We start from the raw sequence: 27868 nt of genomic DNA on the forward strand, positions 1-27868 counted from the left end.
AGCTCATGCGGATTGAAAATTGGCAATATAACTGGGGAAAAATAGTGTCCGTACGTGGAAAATGGTAAGGGGGAAGATACCCCCCCCCCCCCGCTTCGATCCTCACCAGTCACTTGTTTTATTTATCCTCACGTTGACCGTCGATGGCGTAACAATTGAGAATGGGTTTTGCACAAAGAAAACTAACAATTACCATTTGTCTACCATTTATAGGTTTATGGGCACTCCCCCGGTGGCTATTGCATATTCTCGTGCAGTGAACACGTTATTTTGCACAATACGGATCCCTTTTCCCCAATATTACTTTCTCCTCCAGCTCCTATTTGTGAATAGCTATTTTTAATGTCGTCCAAAATGTTTAATTCTCCACTCCTTCTACCTTCTTTACCATATTCTACTCGTATCTACAGCCAGAGTTTCCAGCAACTGTCTTTTAAAATCTCTCCCGAACGATTCTTAGCTTCTTCGAATTTACATCGGCTTTCTACAACCCTATATTTCTCTATCTCTTTCTCTTTCAACTACCAATGGAGTAACGACATAGTAAAATAATTAGAAACTGTTATATTCCTCACACGTCTAAGAAGGTGGCGTGAAATACCAGATGATCTCATAAAAAATTCCATGAGTCCGTACAACCCTTAGCGTTGGGTAATAATGGTATTATTGTCATTTTCTATTCAATATTATATTCATGCAAAAAAATTTGCCATCCGTATCTTGACTTGGACTTTTTTAATTAGGCTGCTCTAGACCCAGATTCAGGCGTAACATGGTGGAAATTCTTAATGAAGGAAGAGGACACTTCGCCTTTTCACATTGAATTCCTATTTGTAAAAGCAAAGGGTCTTCTTTCAGCTGCTCTAGACCGTTCACTTACATTTAAAAAGTAATAATCTGACTCGTCAACTCTCTGCGATGGCCTAGATGTAAGTTTTAGAGCGATATTTATCCAATAAAATTGAAATAATATTAATAGTTTGGTCTTAATTTCCCTCGTTATCATTAAACCCTTTCCTACCAGCCTATATATGATTCAATATTACCTAAAATTTCTCGTTTTTCCTCGAAAATCACATCTTCTATATAGAGTTTCATTTTATGAATTCCAAATTCCCATTACTTGACAAGATTTGTGCCCAAGGCATGTGAAAACATAACAGTGTACTTCTCATTGGTCGTTCAAGAATAATATAAACTTAAATATTTCCTTTTTTTCGATTGGACTTTGAGTAAGTGGAAGAGCGAATATATATGCACCAGAGCCGATAGGAATAAGTCAGAAATACGAATAATAATACGAGCAAAATTTTTACGGTAGATTTAATGAAATATTTTCGCTTAGTTATGCCTGGAATAGTGTAGTTATAGTTCGCCACCGTGAAGTTATGCAACCAGTTAAATTAAACGATAACAGTGTAATGTGGGTGGATTACATTGCAGGATACATGGAACTCCTTAACTTACGCTATTTGAAAATTACACAAAACGAAGGAGAGTTTACACCAAAACAATTATTAACATGTCCGTTGATAGCATTTCTGCATTTAATTCATTACTTTCTGTTTAACCTTTACTGCTGACTGGTTATACAATAATTGGATGAAATGCCATCTAGATGAGGATAACAGGGCATTCTAATGATTTGATCAAAGTAGAATTTGACAGAACTCAATATTTGTCAAAACTCGAATTGCGATACAGAACCTCACGTACACGTGAGGGTTTTATAGAGAAGAACTTATCAATAATTTATCCTTTCTGTGTCTCTATTCACTTCTCTTTTTAATTTATCCTTAAGCATGAGAGCGCACAGTGATATTTGTAAACTGAATATACCTCTTTAAAATTGCGTATTATACCTACGCAATCAATTTACAAGAATAAAACATTTGACCATATGGCTATTCCCATTCCCGTGGTTCATTTGAGTCAAACGATCAGTTCAGATCATGCATTCAAATCAAAATTTTCCGTGCCAATGACTGACTCTTTCGGATTAGAATCGAAATACTTGAACCACATATTATTAACATATAAATAATTCAAAAGCTTGAATTTATTGATATTCGATGACTTGATAAAAAACGATTCTGAACTACTCGACTATCAACTTATCTTCGCAATCATTTTGTGACAATCACCGAAAATTTCACCAAAAAAAGACCTAAGAGTACATGGGCACGCAGATTAATATGGAAACAAACTGACTCCACACTGTAAAAGGTAAATTTACATGAAGGTAATATTTGGAAAGCGGAAAGAACTTCCCGTAAGTAAATAGAAAAAAACATTTGCGCATACTGTCACAGATACGACAGAGAAAGGACTAGGATTGTAGGGACAGACAACGTCTGAACAGAACTGAACTAAAGCTTGGAGAAAAATAGAAGGAAGGATTCATTATTAGCACTGATGAAAGAGGAATTTGTCTAGAAGATTTCGGCGATCAGTTTATTAATCCTCATCCCGAAAGAGGGAGAAGTAGCAGAATTGAATGGAGGGCTATAGGTTTGATTTTGCAAGCAGAGTAGTTAGTAAAAAGGATCATCAACAAAAGCACGAGAAAGAAAGCGTATGAATTCTTCAGGCAGAGATCAAGGGAGACAATCGTCTCGTGAGCCAAGACTAATGCCATAAAAGAATATGCACAAGAATTTCAAGTCTATTGCCTCACACAATGGCTAGCGATTTTCAGTCAGTGTCCATCCGGATTACAAAAACTAAGGAAATTCACAAAATCGACTGCAGGCTTTTAGGCCTTACTAAAATTCAAAAATTGAGATCGAACTCAAAAGCTGGACGAGAAAATGCTTTTACCCCGAATCATGTAGAAATTAATATATTCTAGAGACCATATCAGTGCGTGTGTTCATGGTAGGATAAGGTACGCGTAAATCGATATCAAAGCAAGTATCGTCACGAATAAAACAAGTTATTTATTTCGAAACTGTTTGGCTTTTTAACTACAATTTCATTATTTGAACAACATGACGCTTAAGGTTTATTTAAAAATTTAAAAGAATAATCACCATTTTATAACCGAAGAAAGCAGAAACATGAAGACAATCCTGATTGAGATCCTGTGTCTCAAGGGCAAGGTGCTTCAGTGGAATTCTAATTATCGCAGGCTACCATATTTACGACTCTGTGAAATATGTGAATCTTAAAGAACAACGATGATTCCTCATTTATAGCTTAATAGTTTTCAATGATGTTGCGAGGATTCTACACTGCTGACACATTTTATACATTGGACATAATTTATTGACTTGATTAAAAAATAAGACACCCCATGAAAGAAACCACCGTAAACCAACCGTTAAATTTCAAATCTTGACGTTCGAATTACTATACATATTGCAGAAAAATGACATTAATTGACAAATGGTGAAATTATAAGTGATTCCCACTTCTTGATCACAAATTGAACTTCTTCTTAGCCAATCTCCGTACCTCACCTTGAATCATCGTCTCAAATGATTCTGTCGTCCTTGGTAATATTTAATCCTACTTATCGCAAAATAATTGCTGACACATCCTCCATGTAGTTATTAATGGATGTTTCCGCCAGGTCGACCTTTTGACCTTCTTTTCACTCCACGTTCCGTCTCTCACGGCCAAAAATTCCGCATCTCTCGCTCCGCTAATGCTCTCTTTTTCTTCCCAATCCCCACTCTTCTAAATACAATGGGCATCACTGATCTTATCCCGAACATCTTTTCCTCATCGGTTCTTTTATCTCCCTCCTTGAAAAATCAACGAATTAATAACTCAAGGTTATCAAGGCTGATTATTTTTTGTCTAATTGTTACCAGTTCATTATCCGCTAAAGCTGTTATATTATTTTGTACAGGAAGTTATTGGTATTGCGTGGAGAACATGAAATCACGAATACTTGCTTTGAGGAAGAAAAGATGGCAGGGTATAAAAAGGGCTCCTCCCTCGTAGATGTACGTAAGGCGCAATTGTGTCTGTCAAGGTAATCATAACTGCCGAATATCTACAGACGGACACTTGGAAATTTGAGCACCTTTATATACATATTGTAAATGGTTTTGAGTAAATCTAAAATGCAATAAACCTTAAATATCTTAAGATAAGAGATGTCTTTATTATACCGCTAAAAAACTATTAAGCTCTAATTTTCTGGAAAAGAATTCCAAACTATAGATACACTAAAAACTACGGTGACAAACAGTCATGAAGAATGGTCTTAGACAAAGAAAAACAAAGGCAGACATGAAAATTTTGAGACAAAAATACTCAGAAGATTTTCTGGAATAACACACGAGGAAGGTAAATGGAGAATTAAGAGAAATTTACAATTAAATTAGCATCAAAGTGTCGTAGGGGTGGACGACACAGAGTTCAGTGCCCCTGAGTGAATACACCAGTGGTTGATAGACTATTCATTTATTACTAACAATTGGATTACAAGGGTAACTTACTAATTGAGCGGCCGGTGTCGGTGAGGTCAACACGCAGGTAGGATAGGCACGGGGATGAGAAGGGGAGAACAAGGTTAGCTGGCGCTTCTGGTCTCCTACGAGGGAGACCGGAGAGAGCGCGAGCAAGGGAAGGATAGCGGCGCTTCTGGTCTCCTACGAGGGAGACCGGAGAGAGCGCGAGCAAGGGAAGGATAGCGGCGCTTCTGGTCTCCTACGAGGGAGACCGGAGAGAGCGCGAGCAAGGGAAGGATAGCGGCGCTTCTGGTCTCCTACGAGGGAGACCGGAGAGAGCGCGAGCAAGGGAAGGATAGCGGCGCTTCTGGTCTCCTACGAGGGAGACCGGAGATAGCGCGTGGGAGGCAAGGGAAGGAAAGGCTGCCGACACTCAGATCGGCGAGTTTATAAGGCCTGGCCCGGGTACAAAGGGCAGCCTCGGTCATTGCCCGAACGACGGAGTAGGCTAGGGTGCGGCGGGGGTTGATTGGAAAGGCCGGGTGACTAATGCTTGATAGCGCTGGCTGGCGCCCACCTCATATCATGTCGCTGGTTTTGGATTTTGCCCGGCGACAAAAGGAAGAAACCATCATCCGTTTAATAAAGGCAATAACAATTTGATATTTTGGTCACACAATACGCAAGGCACAGATAGGGGCGACTCCTAAAATATATACATTTTATAAATAAGAAAGAGGCCCAGAGGGAGTCTAAGGCAAAGAAGGAGAGATTAATTCATCGAGGATTTACGAAGAATGAATACAAGGATAGTTGCATAACTAACTGGAAGGAGCTACGAAAGGATAGGAGAAAATAAGCTTTACTGCTGAAAAAGTCATCACCCTCATTGAGGGGTTAACTGCCCAAAGAAGAAAATATAGAGTAAGTGTGGGTTCCCATAGGAATGTTTGCGATAAAAAAATAGGAGATATAGGGACACAGACGAGTGGGCAACGAAATAATATGAATTGGATTCACTGATAAACAATTATGAAAGAAATGCGGTACGCTAGTTTGATCATGTCGAGACAGATTCAAACGGGAAGGTATAAATAGTCAATATGAGAGAAAAAAAAACGAATTCAAGAGGAGAAGGAGCAGACCAAAAAAGAAGTATGCATGGTAGGGGAAGTTTGGAATTAATTTATAAAAATGGAGCGAATTTCCTAAAAATGCTTAAAAAGGTTTTTTCCACTTATTCCGCAAAAACAAGAACGATATGAAAGGTATGCACATGCGAGTATTGATTTGGTTTGTTTTTTGTGCTCTTTTTTTGGGGCATTAATTCCATTCTGGGTGAAGGTTCCTTGCAGCTTCCTGGAATTACCGTCGCGTAGGTTAGTTTGTTGGAAAACAGCTTCGCCCTCAGTCTGGAGCCGTCTTCAGGTCGAAGCATTCTGCGTTGCATTTTTGTCGCTATATCGCATGTAGTAGGAGACGCTAGCTGAACCAAAGCGCTCTGATTGGTTGTTCCTTGGCGCTATGGTGGAATTACCCTTTCCCACGTCGACAATCCAACCTCCGCGACGGTTATTCCCGGAAGCAGCAGCATGGCACCTTTATCAGAAAGACGTCGTGGAAGCCTTAAGATCAATTCCATTCAGGGTATTCTGGTAGTTAAATAAAGATTTTGTATGATCCGAGACGGCTATTATCTTTTTCATCATCATCATCATAAGTATTTCAATCCTAATATTGGTTTACTGCAGCCCTCCATTCACCATTTAGTTCTAATGCCATCACCCTCTGATAAGTTCCCTGTTTTACGTCCTTCTTCATTTGCCCTATGCACTTGTCTCTTAGCCTTCCTCGAGGGATCTTTCCTTTAATGTTTCCTTCTATTATGTTTCTAACTAATCCATTGTGCCTCAATATGTTTCCAATCCATCTAGTTCTTCTTTGCCGTAGAGCTCTTCATTTGGTCCTTTCCTCTTCTGCTCTTCTATTTTTCTTCATCGTTCCTCATTTTACCTGTCCATTTAACCTTCAGTATTCTCCTCCAGCACCTTGTTTCAAATGCTTCCATTCTTCGTTGGTCCACTTTTCCAATATTCCATCTCTCTGATCCGTAGAGTGTCATGCTCCACACGAACGTTTTGGCGAACTGCTTTATTATTTGCAATCTTATGTTCTTTGAACATAGTAGTTGCCTCTTCAATCAACGCCTTCCCCTCTTGGGCTATTCTTCGCTTGATTTCACCGTTGAGTGTTTTCCATCCCAAGTTATACTGCTCTCCAATTAGATGAAGGATTCCATTTACTCTAGTTTCACTCATCGAATTGTAATATCTACATTCCGCTTCTCTCTTCCACACACAAGGATTTTCGTTTTCTTCATGTTGTTGCTCATATTATACTCCCGAAGTACTTGGTCCATAGTATTCAGGTTTACTTGCAGGTCCTCTCGCGCCTCTCCTACTACTGCGATGTCGTTTGCGAACCGAAGCATGTTAATTTCTTCGCCATTCACCTTGACTCCTTTGATACCCAATTCTTGGGCTTCCTTTAATGCCTCTTCTAGATATACGTTACGAAATCTTTTACATACTATGAGTAATTCCATCCGCTTCCCACAAATTATTTCCTTCATAATTTCTTCGTAACTCCTACCTGCCTTCAAACTGACCAAAAATCCCAATCTTTGACTTATGCTCCGCTAACTCATCATGCATCCAACATCCTACACTGCCTTTCAATATTTCCTCCATCCGATTTCTCTGCGTATTTTTCGAATTTTTCCTTGCAACTTCCTCTCTTCGCTCACCCTATTAAAAACTTCAGCGTTCGCCTTCCTTTCTGGCCGACTTATTTCCTCCATTCTCCGCCACAGTCACATCTTATAACCCTCCAAATGTACTCGTACTTTAATCCTCTTGCCTTGGAGACATTAGGTTAGACATCAACAAAGCGCTACTCTCCATTATAAAGTCCTAACTACTCTTATCTCGACGTATATTCAATGTACCATTCATCAATTTCCTTCTTGTAAATGCTTCTTAGCTAAACGCAACTCTTCTTCTAGAGTGCCGTCTATATAAATAAATAAATACGGATTAAGCCGTCCTCGCTGAGCCACCATGTGCAAGATCCGATTGCGGTGTATTTTTTTGGTCACCTCAGCAATAGGTAGCATTCACCCGACCCGGTAGGTAATTTGCACCGGCTCCTCGACGCACCCACCATCCACCCCAACTAATCCTGTTCACGAAGAGTTCATACCAGCACACGTCTAAGTGGAGCTTTAAACAGCATTTTCAACGGGCCGGCCGACTGACGTAACAGCATTTATGAATGCCAAAATGCACTGTCGGCCTCGCGCAAGCGAATTTCCTACGCTAAGTTCATTCATTGTCCTCCCCCCGTCCCTTCACCTCGTTCCATAGTCTCGCCCCGCATTAAAAATCTTTAGCCGACGCCCCCTCCCCCCTTTCCCATACTCCACTCCCCATCCGATGAGATAAAATCCGAGTGAGGGGTGGGGGGAGGGAAGGTAGGAGGACGAGAGAGAATTTAAATGAAAAAAATCCGCAGTTCGTATTCCGTATCGATTTCCCTTCCCATGACAGGTCGCACGGCCTCATACCCTTGTTCTTTACGCGTTCTTCAACCCCCCACAATCCCACCGACGGTTCCAAAACCCCCTATTTTAAGCCTCTCTCTCTCTCCACCGGCCACTGTTTCCTTCTCCACACCGCCCTTCCATCCCTCTCCCACCTACCTCTTCCCCGGACGACGTCAACTCGCCCCCCCCCCTATAACTCATCCCGGGGCAATAGCTTCAACCCCCTGCTGCGCACTCCGCCCTTTAATCCTATATAGTCTTGTTCAAATTGAGCACGGGAAAGAGGAAACGCTGGGAATTTACGCGCTAGCTGCCTGCAGGGATACGTACGGACTACAAGATGTATTTCCGAATTAACTGACCATCGCTCTGCGCCATTGCCTTCCCGGGTGGCTGGGCCGAATCGGTCCCGGAGAGTGCAGGAATTCCAGCGATGAAATGCAGACCTACGCAAAGGGTGATGGAAGGCTTAGAGCAATGACCTGACGTCTGTGGGGGAGGAGAATTCAAATACGTGCCCCTTCTACGTATACCCTCTCAGTCCGGGATCAGAATTGTGAGCACCCAAACATTATAACTACAACTGCGCATGCAGAAATATTGCTACTCATGTATATTACCAAACATTCCCGCAATACTGATAATATAGAAATAAAAGTTAATTGTCCAAGGAAATAATGATGCCTCATTAACTTTCTAAAGAGTTCAGTCGTCTTTTCAAGACCAAGAATACTGTCGCATATGCTCGTTCTTTTTTTTTGCTGTTGTATGTTTCCAAATGCAGTGGCACAGCAACCAAACTAACAGCACAGAAAAACTTTCTTTTGATATATATCAAGGGACAATCTTGATCTGAGCTATCTAATGACGCTATTTCAGCAGTGGTCAACGAACATTAATAGTCAAGGGCCATTAAATTCATACTCATACAATAATTTTCAACGATACATAGCCATATTGTATTGCTTTATAATCAAGGTTCTCGATAATTCATTCCATGTCGCGTTGGGTGGGGGTTGTAGGTCCTTAAGCAGAGGTTCATTCAAGAACCTACTTTGTCCGATTGACAAGTCTCAGGGACAGCCATGAACCAATAAGTAATTAGCAGTATTAAAAAGTTCTCTTATCTTGCTTAGTGCCTCAATCATGAATAATCCTCGAAAGGAGCCACGATCACCCCTCAATGCTTGGGGACGAAGAGCGCAAAAGCTTTCTTTCCAGATGCTATAACTATTAACTATTTCACTCAATAACTAATTTTTCGCGACATATAATCGTATAATATTGGTCGATGGCCAAAAAAAATTATGTTTAAAAAGCTAACCCTTCCACCTCTCCCACTATGCCGAGTAACTCTTTTTCTCTGTCCATTTCATCTTATCCATCCTCCTTTACATTCACATTTTATAAACCTCCTATACTACTTGACTGACCAAGTTTCTGCGCCGCGAAAAACCACGCTCCTTATGAAAGTTTTAACTACTGTTTTCTTAACATCCACAATCAACATCCCTGCCGTCAACTCACTCCTTGAAAACACTTCTTTGCCAGTAGCAATTATTCTACTCATGTCCCTTCGAGTTTCACTATTTTGCTACAAAAATCTACAGAGATAGGTAACCTACCTGCTACCTGCTCCAGTATATGATTAATTATTATAGTGTTTGAGCAGACTTCCTTCGTCTCGAAAAACTCACATCCTTGGTTTTTTTTACGCTGTGCTTCATTCTATACCTATCACATTGGTTTTCTAAAGCGCTCAGTAATAATTTGTGTGACCCCAAATGTAACTGATTTTTATACCTTATGATGTTAATATTTACGAAATTCATTGATTCCTTGTAAATAATTTAATTGTTTACAGTGACTAGACGGAAATTTGACATTACTGAACCAATTACGCAGAAAATTCACAGGCCCAAAACCGAAGATTAATAGGCAGTCACCGAATTCAAACCGTTTAAGTTAAGAAGAAGAATAAATATTATTATTTGACGAAAGACAATTTGAAAGGTTAATTTTCATTGCGTATGAATATTCTATGATGTGTACATATAATCATTCAATCAAATTATGTTATTTAAGCTTCAGCAATTAGGTAACTGATACACTTATGATGATGTAATGTTTGTTCATATTACACTAATCATAACATTTCCCCCTTAATAGCATAGCAATACTTGTCATGTAAATAATTTTACATCAAGACTCGCCCCTGCAGGGTTGAAATGTATTTCCTCGGAGGAGATGTATTCGTCTATTGATTTCTTACAGAGCTAAAATAATTGGATAACATAGAACTGATCGTAGTTGCGTATTTCATAGTCAAATGTTAGTTATACTATTTTTTATTTAAAATATAATATCATTGGATTAAGAAGAAATTACATATGTAGAAACTGTTCAATTGTCTACCTATCTAACTTGTTTCCTTTTGTCATTTTTTTCCGAAGGTCAAAATTTAGTTATTTTTCACTCCCCGATAATGGAGGCATAAAACATAATTACAATTGGTAAATACGGTGTCATAAGGAATCAGACATACACATTCTTTACATGATTGTCGCAGCTGGACTGTCCCAGATGCATTTATAGTATAATTAATGCCGTAGAAAACACTGTCTCTCATATACGAGGGTGGTTCAATAAGTACCCGTGTTTGACGACAAAGGGCGTTCCTAAGGAAAGTTTATGTTATCATCGTGTGCTGCCATCTATCAAACGACGGTGAAACAAATTTCATGGACTATGTTAAAAATTTAAAAATGTTTTTGAAAAAATGGTTTCTTCATTTCTAACACTGGTACTTACTGAACCGCCCTCGTACCTATGCTATGGGAGCTTTCAGTGATATGATATCAAATATCGATGTTTTATTTGCATTCATTCAAATTTCGGGCTGTATTCAAAACACAAAAAATACAGACCGGTGGATATTTCCCAACAGTATCAGATGAATAATTCATCGTATGAGGGAGGTTTATTTGTGAAAGTTCAATGGATAGTTTGCAGCAGACATGAATGTAATCTCAATTCTAATTACTCAACGTACTAAAAGTATGCTGATGTAATTTACAGCGCTGAAGTTTAAAAAGAATTATATTATTTGATTACTTTTATGCTATTTGAAACACAATCCATATCAATTATTTTGGGCGTGATGCTTCCCTTGACAAATCAATATTACAGAATTCCAGAATAGCAAATAGTGTCGATACTCAAATATATGACCCGCAGTAACTGATGATATTATAAAAGTCGGCGGGATTTAAAGAAGGCATTAGCGAACGGTATATGATATTGAAAATCTCCAATAAATACTGACGCGACCTCCAAACTAGATGAATTTATCAATTATTATTTCACTGATTTTAACAGATTCAATATAAAAAGGTAATTAAAAAGTATATCATCCGCATCTTAAAAATTGAAATTAGAACGTTTATATTTTAAGTCTAATCCTGCGGGAGAATAATCAGGCTCAATCACAGGCAACCTTTGAGCGAGACCATTAGTAAAAATGACGTTCATAAGTGATTTATCAATATCATTTTGAAAATAAAACGCATACAGCAGTTTTTATTAAGTTGAATAAATGCCATAGGAATGAAATGCATCGAGGATTACGCAGTGGCTCGCTGATCCGATTCTAAGTCGGAGTCTATGGTTTTTTCTTGCAATCGGACTCCACTGGCTGAAAGATTCTTAAATGCTCAGAGATGAAAATCGTAAGAAACGTCTCATGAAGTGTGGGAGGTGGTCAGGAAAATACATTTGGCGCAACATCGCGATGAAACTATCATAAAAAGTACGAAAAAGAAGTTGATACAAGATGACTGGGTACTTGTAACAACAAAAATGGTGCTTATTACACGTTGTTTTCGCCAGGAAAAAAATATTTTCACACTCTGTACACACGATGAACATTAGGGTGTGAACGGCGGAACGCAAAAGGGCATGTTGTAGGGATGTGTGTCGGTATCGACAGTTAATTAGGAGCATAATCGCTGGAAAATACCTTGGGTACTCCATAGGAATATCAAAAAGCATTTAGGATGTTTTGATAGCAACAATCGGGGCATCAAGACTTGAATTGATATGCGATTGTGTGTGCGAAAGAGGGATATTTTAAAATGCCGGTGATGGTTTCCGACCCTTCCAAGGTCAAATTAAATGATAATTTTATGTGTCTTTGGAGGGCATTCTCCAGTTCCCCTTCCCCCGCTTAATTCGTTAGGTAGTTGTTTTATTTACGCACTCGTAGAAGCGACATTTGGTAGAGAGAGCTCGCGCAGTGACGTGTTTATAACAGCTGCCTGGGCCTCGCGCGCATCGTTTACATTCCGGCAGATTAACCTGAGAGAATAATTCACGCACAACGTTTATTGATTTCCCCCGAAGTGCTCATATATGCTTGGAAATGCGTGCACACGGATTTCGGCGTCAAAAACCAACAATGAAGCGTTTTAGGGTGTTCCAAAGGAAAACCTGTTAATAAAAGATACGCATTAAATTTTTCATTCACATCATCCTGGGCACCACCAACCAGTAGCGAAAATGTGCGACCGCATTTCTTCCTCGTGAACGCCCATACTCTCCTTAAGCAGCAAAATCATCCGTCATAAATTATTTCCCTTCAAACGTATTTACACCTGTGGCTAACTTAATGCAGCTCCAACGATTTCGCTTCGTGGTTTTGGTTCTTGGACTGCTTATATGATTTGGCCTATCAATCACATACGAGCCATAAACATTGATAGGATACATCATTTGATGTGGTCACTCTGGGGAAAATGATAATACATTCCTATCATTGGAAAACTTCCAAATATGTCCTTTCATTTACTTAAATTTCTTTTCTATTCCCCTCGAGATAATAAAGAGTTTACAATAGTTGAAATGCACCTCCGTGGTCAATTAATGATCGAAAAAAAATTATTCAACCAATCGAAACGATTCTTCTTCTGATGACCCAATTACTTTGACCATATTAATCCACAACCTTCCACGATAGGTAAACTGTTCCTCCAGATCTAATTTTTTCCCTAAAATACGTGTACTAAATAATATTTGTGAATGCATAGCTGGTGCCCAGGTGTGTTCCCGCCACACATCTTTGCGGCGACTTACAGGGCATTACGTAGATAGACACATATGTAAGCTAAATTTCTGTTCCTAGGATTTCGTCCCCCCTTGAGATATGGTATAGGATCTTACCTATTCATGGAATAATTAAGATTAGTTAATAAAAATAATTACTAAATATGACATTACTACCATGGATATAGCAGATAGGTATTTTAATCGGTATCATCTAGTTAAGGAATGACAACATCACATCCCTATTTAACAGAATTTTGTTTTAATCGATTATTCCGTACCTTGGCCTATTCCCTGGTCAACCACTTATGCCTTACCTTCTTTGAGTGCTTGTGTGACCGGGGTGCTACCTTCTCCGATGCTTCGTTCGTATAATTAGCCCAACCAAATTGCAAAGGAACAATAATCTAATACCACTTTTATGTATAATCTGAACAATCTATCTGAAATACAACCAACAGAATCAGTGGTTCTGATAAGAATTGAGTGCAACATATATGAAGATGAGGAGCATAAAGAACTTTTAACATGCAAAATAGAATAATATTTAATTCATCATTTAAGTGGTCGTCTGAAAATCAACACAAGGGTGTGTGGTATATGGTTTATTCAACAACAAACTTGCCGTATCAAAATGAATTTTTGGTTAAATATTTATTGCCAGTAAAAATAAAAATATATTTAAAATAATGGCGACAGCGCTAGAGATACATTTGCAACTGTATCCAAGAGCAACATACTTCCCTACGCATGCAAGACGGGCAGCCAGTAAATAGAATAAAAATAAACTGTCCTCATGATAGAATAATGTGTCCAAACTAAAAAGAAAGACTCGTACTTTTCCACAGATTTCATTATACGATACAACGCGTTTCACCGACTTGCGGCATCATCAGGTATCATGCCGCAAGTCGGTGAAACGCGTTGTACCGTATAATAAAATCTGTAGAAAAGTACGAGTCTTTCTTTTTAGTATGGATATTAAATACTTCCACGAAGTGAAGCCTGAAACGATAGAATAATGTGTCAATCTAGGTTACTTAGAATAGAAAAGAAATATATTTTTTCTCACTAATGCAGTAGGTTGCAGTTATTCTGCACCATTACCACTCGCGGGTAAAACGATATTTTAAAAACTGTCGGTCCTACATTTCACCTTCCTTACTTTTTTTCGAGATCTGTTCAACTGCAATACAATGTAACTAATATTATATATCCAGCATTATCGCTGAAGAGAATAGAAAGGACCGGACATCGCATAAAAACTTCAGTATACATCTCGTAAAAAAACAAGTGTTGTATTGGAAGAACAAAGTCTAGCAAAAACAAGTGTATAATAAGAAACCAGAAAGAAAGTAGGAGGGGAGAATACAGAAAAAGAAAAATCAATAAGCGTGATCTCGAATATCAGTAAAATATTATTATAAACTAGAAAAGAAGTTCACGAAGAATTGTCCGGTATGAAATGGGAGATACTTACGAATGATACTGAGCTTGCAAAAAATTGAACTCCTCCTTTATCCGGTCACATGTTTCTGACACGGTGAACTTGAGCTGCCCTGGTTGCGGAGGCGGTGGCCCCTGTTCAAAGAAATAAAAAAGGTATCATTAGAAGGGTCTCTCAAAGGCGTATATTGAAATTATAAAATATATTATAACAATAACACTGGAAAAACTTCCAAAATTCCCCCAAATAAATATATATTATATGAAATAATAAAACATAAAGTAATTTAATATAGCGTGAAAAAACATCAAATAATTTAATGTAATATAGTATATGTTCCACCATATATTAATAATCATTTTAAAATATTAGAGCTACTCTTCTCTGAAGTGGTCATTTTTCGATGTTTCCTGACCACTTTACGTTTCCTTGCAAATGAGCACATGATACGTAAAATAACGTTAACCAATTTTAACCAGCGCTTATACCTCCTCCTCATGTATATTTCTTCCTTAAACATTCAGACATTCCCCTTTCTCGAGACTTTCCATTCATAAAATTTTGTTTTAGAATCTTCGCGATCAACACAATCTTTTCTTTCACCCAACGCAGGACAACCTTGTTTTATTCCTTCTCCCGTCACTTTCTGTCCAATTACTTAAAAAGATTTCAATCACTCACATCTAGAATTAAGTGCCGCAAAATACACTACAGTGATCAATACCGTCTTTCTCTATGATTTAAGTTCAAAAGTCCATAAAACTAATCATACTACTTTAAAAGTCGCAATTACTCCGTTTTCCCTGCAACTGCAACCTCTCCATTCTTTTAACTGACCAAACATATCGATACATTGAAAATATAGCATCTAAACTCTTCAAGTCTCTTACTATTAGACAATGTTTTATATTCACTCGAATTGCACATTTGTAATAATTCATTCTCTTTTACACAGAATGGTTCTAAGGATATAGCGTTTCAACATCCCACCATTTGCTAGGAATAACGGCAGAAAAGAGAGATTCTCTTCGACGCCAGCTGTAAATTATCAAAACCGCGCGATGTAAAACTTGCTTATTTTCCTGCATCCATTAGACGAAAGGCAACTTTTTAAATGTTTCGGATCTAATGAATACAGACTGTTTCCATTTAACTATCAATTATTTCTTAATTGAACAAAAAATATTTTTCACGTCATTCATAATGAGGTACCACAAATTCAAACGAAAAACCACCTTTTTGAATTATGGAATGAATACTGCGAAACCTGTCGCCCAATAGTAAACGGGAGGAAGTACTTTCTCGTCGATCCCAATATTTAAATTTACTATACATATTTACTTTATCCATTTACCATTCTGCCATCAAGAATGCCTAAAGGATATTCTAACGCCTTTTATTTTCGATCTCCGTCTGAATACAATCATGTATTGGCAAGGGTAATGGTAGAATTAGACACGGAAATAGTTTAGGCATTTCTCTTTGCATAAATGTATTTTTCAATGTTGGAAATTCTTTCATCCGAAGTTGAGGTAATAAATTTCAATAAACGACTATTCACTCAACTCAAGATAAAAGTCATTACATGCGAGGAGAGTGGGTGGCATTTAACTTCACCTGAGAAGGGAAAGAAATATTCTGGAGGGGAATCATTTAAATTTCAGTAATGTTGGAAATTAAGATTACGATGCATGAAAATCTTTTGACAGAACCAGATGTGTCTATTGTAGGAGATGAAAGGATAAGGCACATTGAAGAGCCGACACCTTGAGAGAAAAGAGAGAAAGGAAAAATCTCTCTAATTTTCAAGAGGTTCGAAGGTTGATACACGGGAGGGAGGAAGCCGGCGAGATAGAACGACTTTTCCGCGAAGTCTCCCGACGCGCGCGAGAGGGAAAAAAAAGAACCATCCCTTGCTTCGGAACGGAGAGGTTGGGGAGGAGGAGGGGGGGGAGACGGACCGCTAATTCAACGACGACGTCAGAAGGACGGAGACAACACGAGAACGACGTTTGCCCAAACATAACAACGCACGAGAGGGAGTACTGCACGTGCAAATTGCGAACGCGTTGCAGCAAGAACCCGTGCACTCACTCTCCTTCCCTCGAGAGGCTGAAGGATCGCCGGCTCCACCCCCTCCCCTATCAGCCCTCAACCCTCCTCGGCCCAATCTCTCAACACCACCCCCCACTTACTCCCTGGACACTCCCCCCACACACACAAGGTATTACCGCAGGAATCTGGTTCGTGCTACGGCCAACAGAGGGCAACCAAAACCTTGACGTGCACACGAAGGATGAGGGAAGGGGGATGAGGACTGGGTGGATTCAAAGGGAAGAGACCTGGCATCCAATTACAGGGCACCAAGGCGACTGTTCAACGCGCCTCATGACTTAGACGGGGATGTTATGGGGAAGGGGGAGGAGGGTGGGATGAGGGGGTCGCAAAATCCCGACTCATCCCTCAAGTCCCTCCTCCTCCACACAAATACGCTGCTCTCCCGTTCCCAGGTACCCCCACAAACCTACCCCCGGACTATGCTCACAAGGGTAAGCAATTAAGGCTATCCGCTGGGTGACCTCTGACCTCACCCCCCACTGACCCTCTCTCCGGACATCATTCCCACGAACCCCCCACAAAAAGCTTCTCCCGCACTCGGACCCCGTGATTCGGACGGATAAGTATTGGAGAGGGAGAGATCTTCCGAGGAGGAGAAAGGGGAGGGGGGAGTGAGTGAGGACGACTTGAGGAAGCGCAATCCGGGAGGGGTCCTCAATTGAGCCTTTTCTATATCGCCCCGGCGTCGCGCGCCTCCAGCGTCGCTCCCTCCTGCCCGCGGGGAGAGGTGACACCGGTGGGAGAAGACGGGAGTAGTAAGCCCGGAAAAATTAAAACAGGCGCAGACTTTTATAACCGACCACTAATCCATGTGCAGCACCACTAAACACTATACTAATGTCGCAAAACCCTTATAATGACTAAAATTCCCAATTATACGGTTCCTTTTTTTATTTGAATAAGGGACCAAGCCCAGCTTAACACGACACTGAATACCATGTCATCTTCCACAACAATTTACCAGTTTTTGGACTCTAAATGCTGACTTCCCTTCAGCTTCATTCCGCCCAACATGTCTATTCTTTTCCACCTCCTCCCTCTCTTGCTCAACAATCTCCCCTCTGACCACCCCGAATTCTTCAAACTCCCTTTTTCTTATTCCCTAACATGAAGAAATGGCTCGCGGGAAAAAAATTTAGCTCAAACGAGGAAGTTATCGCCGAGACAGAGGCGTATTTTGGAGAGTTCGACAAACCCTCATTTTTAGGACTTACAAAACGGAGCACAACCTGACGCCTCGCACGACAACAAGTCCTTATTCAACTACGCATACTTGCCTTCGTCTCAACCCGCATGCCTATGCTTTTCCTCCCCCCGCTTCTCTTGCTTAAGGTTCTCCTCTCTATCACAGTCTTCTCAACTTCATCCAAGCAAAATGCTCAGTTCCAACTTTTATTACCTTCTATAAGTTTCTTACATTCACCTTCTCATTCCCCTATCACTTTGATAGATTCCGTTTCCGATTTCTGTCGATCATCTTGATTCCAAAGCCAAGTTTTGGATGCCCTGAAAAACTACGCTCCGGATCAGACTTTTCACTAATGTTTTCTGATCCCAACTTCCCGGTCATCAGATACCTCTTCCTGGTCAACACAATTTTCATTCTTTTGTCCTTAATAATACAACCATTTTGTTTCAACCCCTTCCGATATTGGTAAGTATGCTTTGAAATGAAATCATTGACTTTGTGATTCCACACGGAGATGACGTTCAACATCGAAACCTGGGTCGTGTTTTTATGTGTGGAATCACAAAGTCAATGATTTCATTTCAATATGTTATGTAAATTCCATTAAGTTAAGCCAGAGACAACAAGTTTTGGTAAGCATACTGTTATATCTGCTTTCCTCATGGAATGTGTACACCATAACCTTTGGTCTCCTTACACTTATCTTCATCCTATGTCTATCACAATGATTTACTTTACGTAACTACTGGCCCGACTGGTTAACTTAATTTTGATCACCCGCAAACGTAGCGGAATTCGAAAATTCCCCACCAAAATTCATTCTGAATTCCAACCCTTACCATGCTCCTTTTCCATTACCTCAGCATACATTGTGCTCATTGTAAAAAACAAGTGGTAATGGACACCCATGTCTTACACCACATGCCATCTTGACTCTTTTTCCACCATGCGCACCTGAGCACAATGAGATTTGATAGATTGCGAATAACTCACCTACCCTTCCAATTGACTTCTATCAACTGCATTATATTCATTAATTCATTGGCGATATTAATTAACTAACATAATTATCTTTACCTCGGGGGAAAAGAGAAACCTAATAGTCGTGCCTGAAACTAACAATTATTGGATACCATTCCCTAATATCACATTAATCACGCGGAAGGTTAAATTTTTATAAGTGACTCCTAGGTAACGCAATAATTAAGAAATATGACGTAAGGTATACGCACAGGTAGTGGGAGGGAAGCAGGGTACTTTCAACATATTGCCGCCAACTGTTTACCATTAAAGTTCAAATACTCATCCAACGGTTTGAATATTAAATCCTCAGTTGTTGAAACATTTAACCAAAGAACCCACCTATCAGCATCCAAACTCCGAATATGCCAGCTTACCGCATCTTTTTTCTTGAATTCCCGGCTCATTACACGGTAGTCAAGAACAGAGAGAGACGTTGAAGGAAATTGACTGTAGAACCAATTGGTAAGGCATCATATTTCTCGTGCATAATCAAAAAACTAAGTAACATAAATTTACTACAACTTATTCGATTATTACTATGGTTGGTGACCTAATATCCCTCGCTGCAAGACATCGTAGCGTCTTTCAGGGTAAGATGCCGATGAATATTGATGATGTATCCATAATTAGAATTATGCAAAGACATTAGTTCCATTGCCGTCCAACAGAGGATACGACTACGTTTCTATCTGTCGGCTCGGAACATAAGTGCAGTGTTTGTAAAGCTTATTGCATTGCAAAAGGTTACAATTATTATGTACTGGGGAAGCATGTAGATGGAGAGTGTGTCTGACATGCTAGAAACGCTAAGCTGGGAACCTCTACGAACTAGAAGGAAAGTAAGCAGACTTCGTGGAATGTTCCGCATTCTGAAGGGGGAAAAATCTTGGGCAGATCTTAGGAAAGAGGCGGGGAACCCAAATTTTACAGGCAGAAATGATCACAAATTTAAGATAAAATGCCAAAAATAAAAAAAATTTCTTTCCTAAATAAAACAATTGTTAATTGGAACGCCTTACCTGCAAAAATATTCGAGCCCTTTCCTAACAGAGTGTATACTTTTAAGAAAAGATGTAAAGAATATATGTAATAATTTGATTGATGTATGGTGTATTGTATTACATGTAATAGCTTAATTTTTTTTAATGTATTTTTTTTTCTTACTGATTGATGGATGTAAATAAGATGGGGATTCGCTTGTTTTGTTAAAGAGATTTGTGTTTTGAAGTCTGATTTTATCTATTATCTTTTGTGATTATTTGGGACTTGTGTGCCACATGACACTTTCTATCAGCACATGTGTATTTTTAATAATAATAATTTTAATAAGAGTGAAATTTTCGTTTCGTTCGTCAGCAAGAGATGAATAAAGAACAAACGTACTCTCACAATAAATAGGATTGCGTAACGGTTGACACCAATTATCCTTTTTTGATACCGGAGGTCTAAATAGACTTCTCCCTTATTCTCATAACAACCCAAAAACCTTAGGCTAAGTCCAATCCAAAAGTAGGGGTATATATAACGGATAAAAGCTGCGTGTATCTCTTAACGAGCAACGATCGAGATTGCATTTATGTAGGACAAACCGGATGGAAATTTAATACAAGCTGCGAACGTCGACGGTGTACCATAAAGATAGACTCCACGTAAATTTTCACCATACAAAATTACAAGAGATTGGATACCAGAGTTAAAATCAAACCATTTATCAAGCACGTCAGTCAAGAAGGCTACAAATTGAAATTTTCAGTATAATTTACCAATGTTGTTAGAATCCATTGGCTCTTATTTTATTCTTGAGAACGATGTCATTCTTTTAGATACTAATCTGTTGTTTTTAAAATTCTTTCCTACCCACGTCTTTCACGCCCCTTTACCTGCCATTCACTGATTCTGATGGCTGTCAAACCCCACTCAGTTTAACTTCCTTCCACCAGTTTCGCGAAATCACTCCAAAATCCCTCAACGTTTCTTGGTCTTCTATCTTTCCATGTCCCTTTCCCACAGTTTCTATGCCATCTCCCATTCTCCAAACCGTGATGACCCGCTTTCCGCAAAACTTTTGAAAGCCTTTCCCCAACATTGAAATCGTAAACCACCCGCAAACGTTGATAATATATGATAAGGAGGAAAGTTACCGAGTAACGTTTATTCATAATGATAAGGGTCCTAAAAGTTAATCCGGAAATCGTTCACTATGCCCAGATAATGATGCCACGGAATGATCGAATGGAACCTTTTGAAAACAATAAGGCAAATTAGATGTAGGATGAGTTTGTGTTTAAATATCTGATACTACAACTTTTGATAAATGATCAGGCAGTTTAAAGAACTTTATAACTACTCCATTGACTGCCGAAATGGAATGCTTGCAGCGTAGAGGAGCTAGATTTTTAAAGTTTTGCCATGATAAACTTAGTTGCGTATCCAAAATATTACGGCAGCTAGGATGGGAATCACTAACGGAGCAAAGGTTTAATTACAGACTAAATCTCTTGCATAAATTGGAAAGGCGTATCTTTAGCAGATTTGTTGAAAATGTATGATTACCCCCAACGTACTACGGCAGGAGACTTCATGTCAATAAAATTAAAGAGATTAAGTGTGGAACAGATAGATTTAAGATGCCATTTTTTTCCGCGAACGATAAGAGATTTTAGAAGTTTTAAGTATAAATGTAAAGCAGCCACTGGGCAATAAACTTCATTGTAGATATTAAAATATTGTTTGTTCGTGACGTGGACGGCATTTTGTATGTGATGTGGAAGTTTGTTTTGCATGTGATGTGGAAGTGTCATTGTATGTAAGAATATTTGTTCCCTTATCTGTTTTTCTAGTGCGTGTATAAATGCATTTTTCGTTGTAAGAGTTATCTTTGACCAAACTTGACCGTCGCCACCAGGAAAATCGCCTAATTGCAACGTAATTATAAAATAAAAAAAATAAAATAGATCATAATAACATTGTCCGACCGCGGTAAGGGTAAAAATACTCGGGTCAAAATTAGTCTGGTGTGTTTTCAACCCCTGCCACACGCCATAGAGGTGGCTTTCAGGGTACTAAAATACAAAATATATCAAATAACTTACGAAGTGCGATATTATAAGCGCATAATTTTAGGTGAATCTGCTTTTTCCTCTGCTTTAACAATAAAATAACTACACCACCATGACCACTGAAAATATTTATGAAATCGCCAATTGGGACCCTTTGTGTTGCCGGTGGACGACAGGACCCTTTCCCGAACTAAGATCAATCGGAGACCCCCTTGGCGACCATCCGCACCCCGCGGTGGGTAACACATACCATTTCATCACGCAACATGATAGGATATCAGCGTGCAAAGGGCTATGTGACTCCCAACAAAAAGGCAGGAGCGTTGGACTAACATTCACCGCAATTGCAATCCTAGCCCGGAAACCAACCTCAGACCCTCCCCCCGTCGGCAATAATTTTCCCGTCATTACCCCAGTTTAAAAAGTCAGCAGCGACTCACTACAAATCCACCACTGTTGCAGTATACATGACCGATATAGCATCCACACACGGTTAGGTTTTAACGATGGCGGTCCGGGGGGTGATCTGAGCCACCCACGCGGGATAATCACGTCGGTCGATCCTAGCGGTGTGCCGGCCGGAGATCGCAAAGATTCTGAAAACCATTCTTTAGGAGGAATATTCTCGGGCACCGAACGTCAACCGTTTTCTGACGCCGTCGGGAGCGCTTGAAATCACCGTTTCTCAATCTTTCACCCAATTTTTCACGTGTGTTTCCGTGAAGCAAAAATGCCCACCACGGAATTATTACTGGTCTCTACTCCGTCCCGCCTGTGAAAGCTTCTTTGCTTATTGCGAGTCTACTTCTAATGCCCCTACTACTCGGACCATATTGCTTCAAAACACTTAAGAGATAGGTAAACTGTTTAAAACTGCTCTAATTTTTGCCCTCAAATTATGGCGTTTAAATTAGTCTTCTTTCTTTTCGAAAATCACATTTTCATTATTTCATCCAAAGCTATTTTTACACAATGCACTGCAAGACGCCGTGTGAGCGTGTGACCAGGGGATGGAATTGCTGGAAGCCATGTGAGGATATCAGTTGAGTGAAGATGGAAAAGTTTGTAACAGAAAAAAATTAAAAAAAACCATAAGCACAGTAATCAACCCGAAGGTCGGTTTGGGAGGTAATGGTAGAGTTCCCACAGTACTAAGCCCGACGGCGTGTACAGGGTACACACCTCAGGGTGGGGGTCAAGTTCCTTTCCCTGCGGCGGTTATGGTTTCCCAGGAAGATCTGGTACCCAAAAATCACATAGCTTGGGTGGAGCTGCAGGTGCTCAGAAACTTGCCCGCGAATCGAACCAGGGACCCTTCGGTCGGCAGCCCAACGCTCTACCCCCTGGACTACCGCGACCCACATTGAACAAAATATAGATCAATAAGTTACATCCATAATGCTTACAAAAAACGTGGAGTAATAATGCACGGACATTATGTGAGAGTGATACATTTTGGGATAACGTCACACACTGAGTGATGTTAACCCGAAACCCTCGGTGTCCGTAGTATATCTAACGATCTATTTCTATGCAATAACCCCAAGCAGCCGCAAACAAATATGGCGGGGAAGGGGGCACCAGACATATTATTATTATTAATAGGTAATCTACCGGTTAAGGTAGGTTTTTGGATAAACCCAGCTACTAAATAAATATTTTGTGATTCCTAACAAAATAAAAAATCCAGTATCCTACTCTACATCAAACCCCTCTTCATCTCTGAGTACTTTCTTCCTCCCTTCTTCCGTCCAACATCTCTATCCTGTTCCTTCCCTTTCCTCGTTTGCCTAACATTCTCCCCTCTATCACAGTCTTCAACATCCCAATGCCGGTCTATACCCCCTTCATCCATTTTTCCTGCCTCCATAGGATTTCTCCCAACAAACCCCTCTCTTCGCCCACCATACCAAGTACTTTCTCATTCGTTTTCTTCTCTGTCCATTTCACCCTCTCCATTCTTCTCCAAACCCACATTTCAAAAGCCTCCAATCTACGTATATCCTCCTTCTTCAATGACCACCGTACATAGCTACGCTCCGCATCAAAGTTTTTACGAGTCTTTTCTTAATGTTCTTACTCAACGTCCCCGTCATTAACTCCCTCCTCCTTGTGAAAGTCTCTTTGCCTAGCGCAATTCTTCTCCTTACGTCCCTACTACTTTGACCCTGTTGCTTGCAGCCCCTTGGCTGACTGACAAACTAAAGCTTGGTCATCAGCAAACCTGAATGATTTTACGAATTCCCCGCTCACTTTCATTCCTACCTCGAGTTCTTCCCATGCCTCTGTGATCATTTCCTCTGCATACAGGTTGAACAGCAACGGTGATAGTGGGCAACCCTGCCTTACACCTCTTCCTAACACTGCCCATCCCGACTCCCCGCTTCCCACCCGCACCTGAGCAGTCTGAGACATGTACAGGTTGCGGATTAGCCTCCTTTCCCTCCAATCTATTCCTATTTTCTGCAATATACTCATTAGTTTTTCCCAATTCACTCTATCAAAAGACATATATGCACAAATATTAGTTCATACATGAAGTTGAACAAAAATGTCTGCGAGCAAGACGCCTAGGTTATTGGCGGGAAGGTCATTTCGCCACTGATGAAGGTATGTGGCAAGTACCCCATAATTTATCAAGATCTGCGGATGTTTACGGTTGCTGAATGATATAGCATGGGGAAAATAAATAAAAAATATTACACTATAGCCTATTAAGCAGTTTGGTGGTAGCTTACTAAAAACACTTACGCTACATTTGCACGCTCCATGTAGCATGACCAAAAGTCACACTCTACGTTGCAACAGACCCTACTTTAAACTCGTATACTTTCAGCCTATCTTCATGCTTATCCGTTTCCTGCGATTACCCCTACTCTGCCCAACGTTCTCCTTATCACAAAGAAGTAGGTAAGCAAACGAAATTAATGATCAAATGCGGACCTACATAAGTTAAATCAGAATTCAGAATACTCAACTTGTCAATTCAATAGATTCAGGATTGAACTTCATTATAATATCATCAAGCGTATGAAAAGAAAATAAAAAGACATATAAATACGTAATTTTATTAGCTCATCAATAAAAATAATTTATAGAAAGAAATATGATTCCAAATAAAGGGACAAAATGGCCCAATATCGAAGGGACGTTGGGGAGATATTCGGTCGACGAAATGGAAGCACCCGATTGAAATAATTGATAAGCAAGACACGAATTGGTCCCGTTTTAGCAAACGAAATACAAGATGATAATATCCACAAAGGCAAAAAAATACATAGAGTAGCCATCTTTAAAAACAAAAGAAACAATGCTGAAGCGCGCAAAACGGTTAACGTTAAAATTGTGCACCGTAATTTCGAACGATTGAGCATAAAAAAAGAATATATTTGTGCCTCTCCGATAACATTTCAAACATCAAATCGACGAATTCGTCCGTCGAAACGTTCCTTCTCCTCCACTCCTCCTCTCTCTCTACCCCTCTCTCTCTCTCTCTGTCTCTCCCGAAAACCACAATTCCAGGCACGTATAAATAAAGCAAATAACAGCAACGAGGCCTCCGACGGCGAGATGAGTTAATATTTGAAATCGATACTCCGGAAAGGGAGGTGAGGGGGGGTGGTGGGACCACAAATATATACGGAGAGGGGAGGTTGAAGGGGAAGGAGGGAGAGGGAGGATGGAGATGGGGGTGTTGGTGGGAGAGAGGGGATGAGAGAGGAATTTATAGAATTAAAAAAATGGAGAAAGATGCTGTCATCTGGACGGGGAGTATGGAATCCGGCCGCCTACCACTGTCGCCCTCGACGGCAGCACGGGGAAAAACACAGCTCTCGACCCTCACCCACCCACCCCTTTCGATCCTTCATTTTCCCCGTTTTATCTCCTCTGCGAATATTTGTTTAGCAGCGATTATTTGATTAAATGTTTTGATAACAATTTAATGACTTTTCTGTGGACACCATCGTTCGATTTCGACCTTCACAGAGCAAACGCATATTAGGAAGCAAACGACATGAAGGAACATGGTAAATTGAATACAACTTAAAAAATACACCCGATACGGAGACCAAAACAATATTTTTCCATTTCGAATAGAGCTATGGAAGAATTTCAAACATTAAAAATAAAAAAATTATAATTCGAGGTTCAGGTTTTAGATGTTTATTAAAAAAACGATTACTTAAAAACTTCCAAATACTCCGGGCTGATGTTTATTATTCAACTGTCAAACTATGCATTTGTTTGATCTAACTCATTGCATTTCTTTCCTTATATTTACTTTTATTCCTTATGCAAGCCACCGAAACATTTCCGTCACAGATTAATAATCTCTAGCTTACGTCAATATATCACAGGTAGGATAAGTCATCTTTAAACTTTGATTCTAACCGCTACAGTGATAAAAGTTCATCTAGATAACTCTCGAAAAAAGGGCCACGTTCAGGATCAAAATTATGATATCCTAGCGGGTAATGTGGGAAGATAACATGTTAATTGTTCATAAGGCACACGGAAAAACCCAAACACACATCTAGTACTATGCAGAAGTTAGCTCACGCAGTGAAGACCACTTTATTTCTCATGTGATATGTTAAATCCCGACGGAGACTCTTGAAAAAGCGAGAATGCTGTAGGCCGACGATTGGAATTCCTTCGCGTTGACTCAAGAGAAGAAGTTTAAAATATTGACAATTAAGTAGAAAATAGTCACCAAATATCACCGAAATTTACTAATAAATCGTTTTATTTGGTTGTCTATCGTTTATAATAAGGCAGAATACAGATACAAAATGTCCATCCCTACATTTCTTACCACCGTCTAACAATACACAAACTGACATTAGAGACTACATCTACATTTAAACAATATCCCGCAAGCCGCCTAAATAGGTGTGTAGTGGGGGTTGTTAGGTCACTAGCCATACATTGCAGCACTAAAATTAATCCATTTTCCATTCCGCCCATATTTTGAAATAGCGAGAAAGTTCTATGCCGATAATATTAATACGTACCTTTACGCGGATTCAAGATAATTTTCGAGAAGTCTTGAAAAGTGATTAAGGAAGAAGCATATAATCGCTCAATATCACATGTAAAAATGGATGCCAGGTCGCAATTTGTTATATATAAGTTGGGTCTGGTTAGTCTACCGCTTAATGTAGGATTCGGATGAATATACTCTTAACATACCCTACATTTTCAGCTAAATCTAACAAGATACAGCTTGACAATCTGCACTAACAAATACATTTATCAGTTTCGCATACATTCTAACGCTATTCAATCCATCCAACGTGCCAATACTTTTCCTACCCAAACCTAACGTCCACTAACCGCCAATCTAAACGCTTGCTCAACTTGCTCCCCTCTATTACGGCGTTTAACTTCCCATTGCCTGCCTGCCTCCTTTTCGTTTTCCCAAACAATCTCCTCTCCTTCACATCCATACCTAGAATTTCCTCGTTTATTTTCCTTTCGGCCCATTTCACCTTTTCCATCCTTCTCCACATCCACATCTCGAAGGCATTAAATATATGCCTATCGTACTGTTTGAAGGAACAAGTTTCCGCACCGTATAAACCACGCTTCATACCATAGTTTTCACTAGCTTTTTCTTAACTTCCTCACTCTTAACGCTTCCGTCATCGACTCGCTCTTCCCCGTGAAACATTCTTTGCATAGAACAATCCTTCTCACTATTTCGTTACTACTTTACAGGATATTTGAACCTTTCCACCAGCTCTAATCTATAAACTTCTATTTTAACGTTTAACTTGGTAGTTTACCTCTCTCAAAGACGACACAGTCCTTGTTTTTCACAAAGATGGCTTGATTCATAAAATATTAATATAAAATAAATTAAATATATTGTTTACCAATGAATAGATACAGCTGGTAACGACAAATATCAGCACAGAGATT

At 39.6% G+C, this 27868-nt stretch overlaps 1 protein-coding gene across 1 annotated transcript in view; it reads right to left on the minus strand.

The window, feature by feature from the left end:
* LOC139695307 (protein groucho-like) overlaps positions 1-27868 on the minus strand; it is a 777395-nt gene that overhangs the window by 261237 nt on the left and 488290 nt on the right. Inside the window, exon 2 of the mRNA XM_071594012.1 lies at positions 14588-14688. Coding sequence (XP_071450113.1) covers positions 14588-14688 — 101 coding nt within the window. The remainder of the gene's footprint in view (positions 1-14587; positions 14689-27868) is intronic.

This window comes from Hetaerina americana, unplaced genomic scaffold (genome assembly GCF_022747635.1).
Source record: "Hetaerina americana unplaced genomic scaffold, ioHetAmer1.1.p SCAF_6, whole genome shotgun sequence".
In the NCBI taxonomy this organism is placed as follows: Eukaryota; Metazoa; Arthropoda; class Insecta; order Odonata; family Calopterygidae; genus Hetaerina; species Hetaerina americana.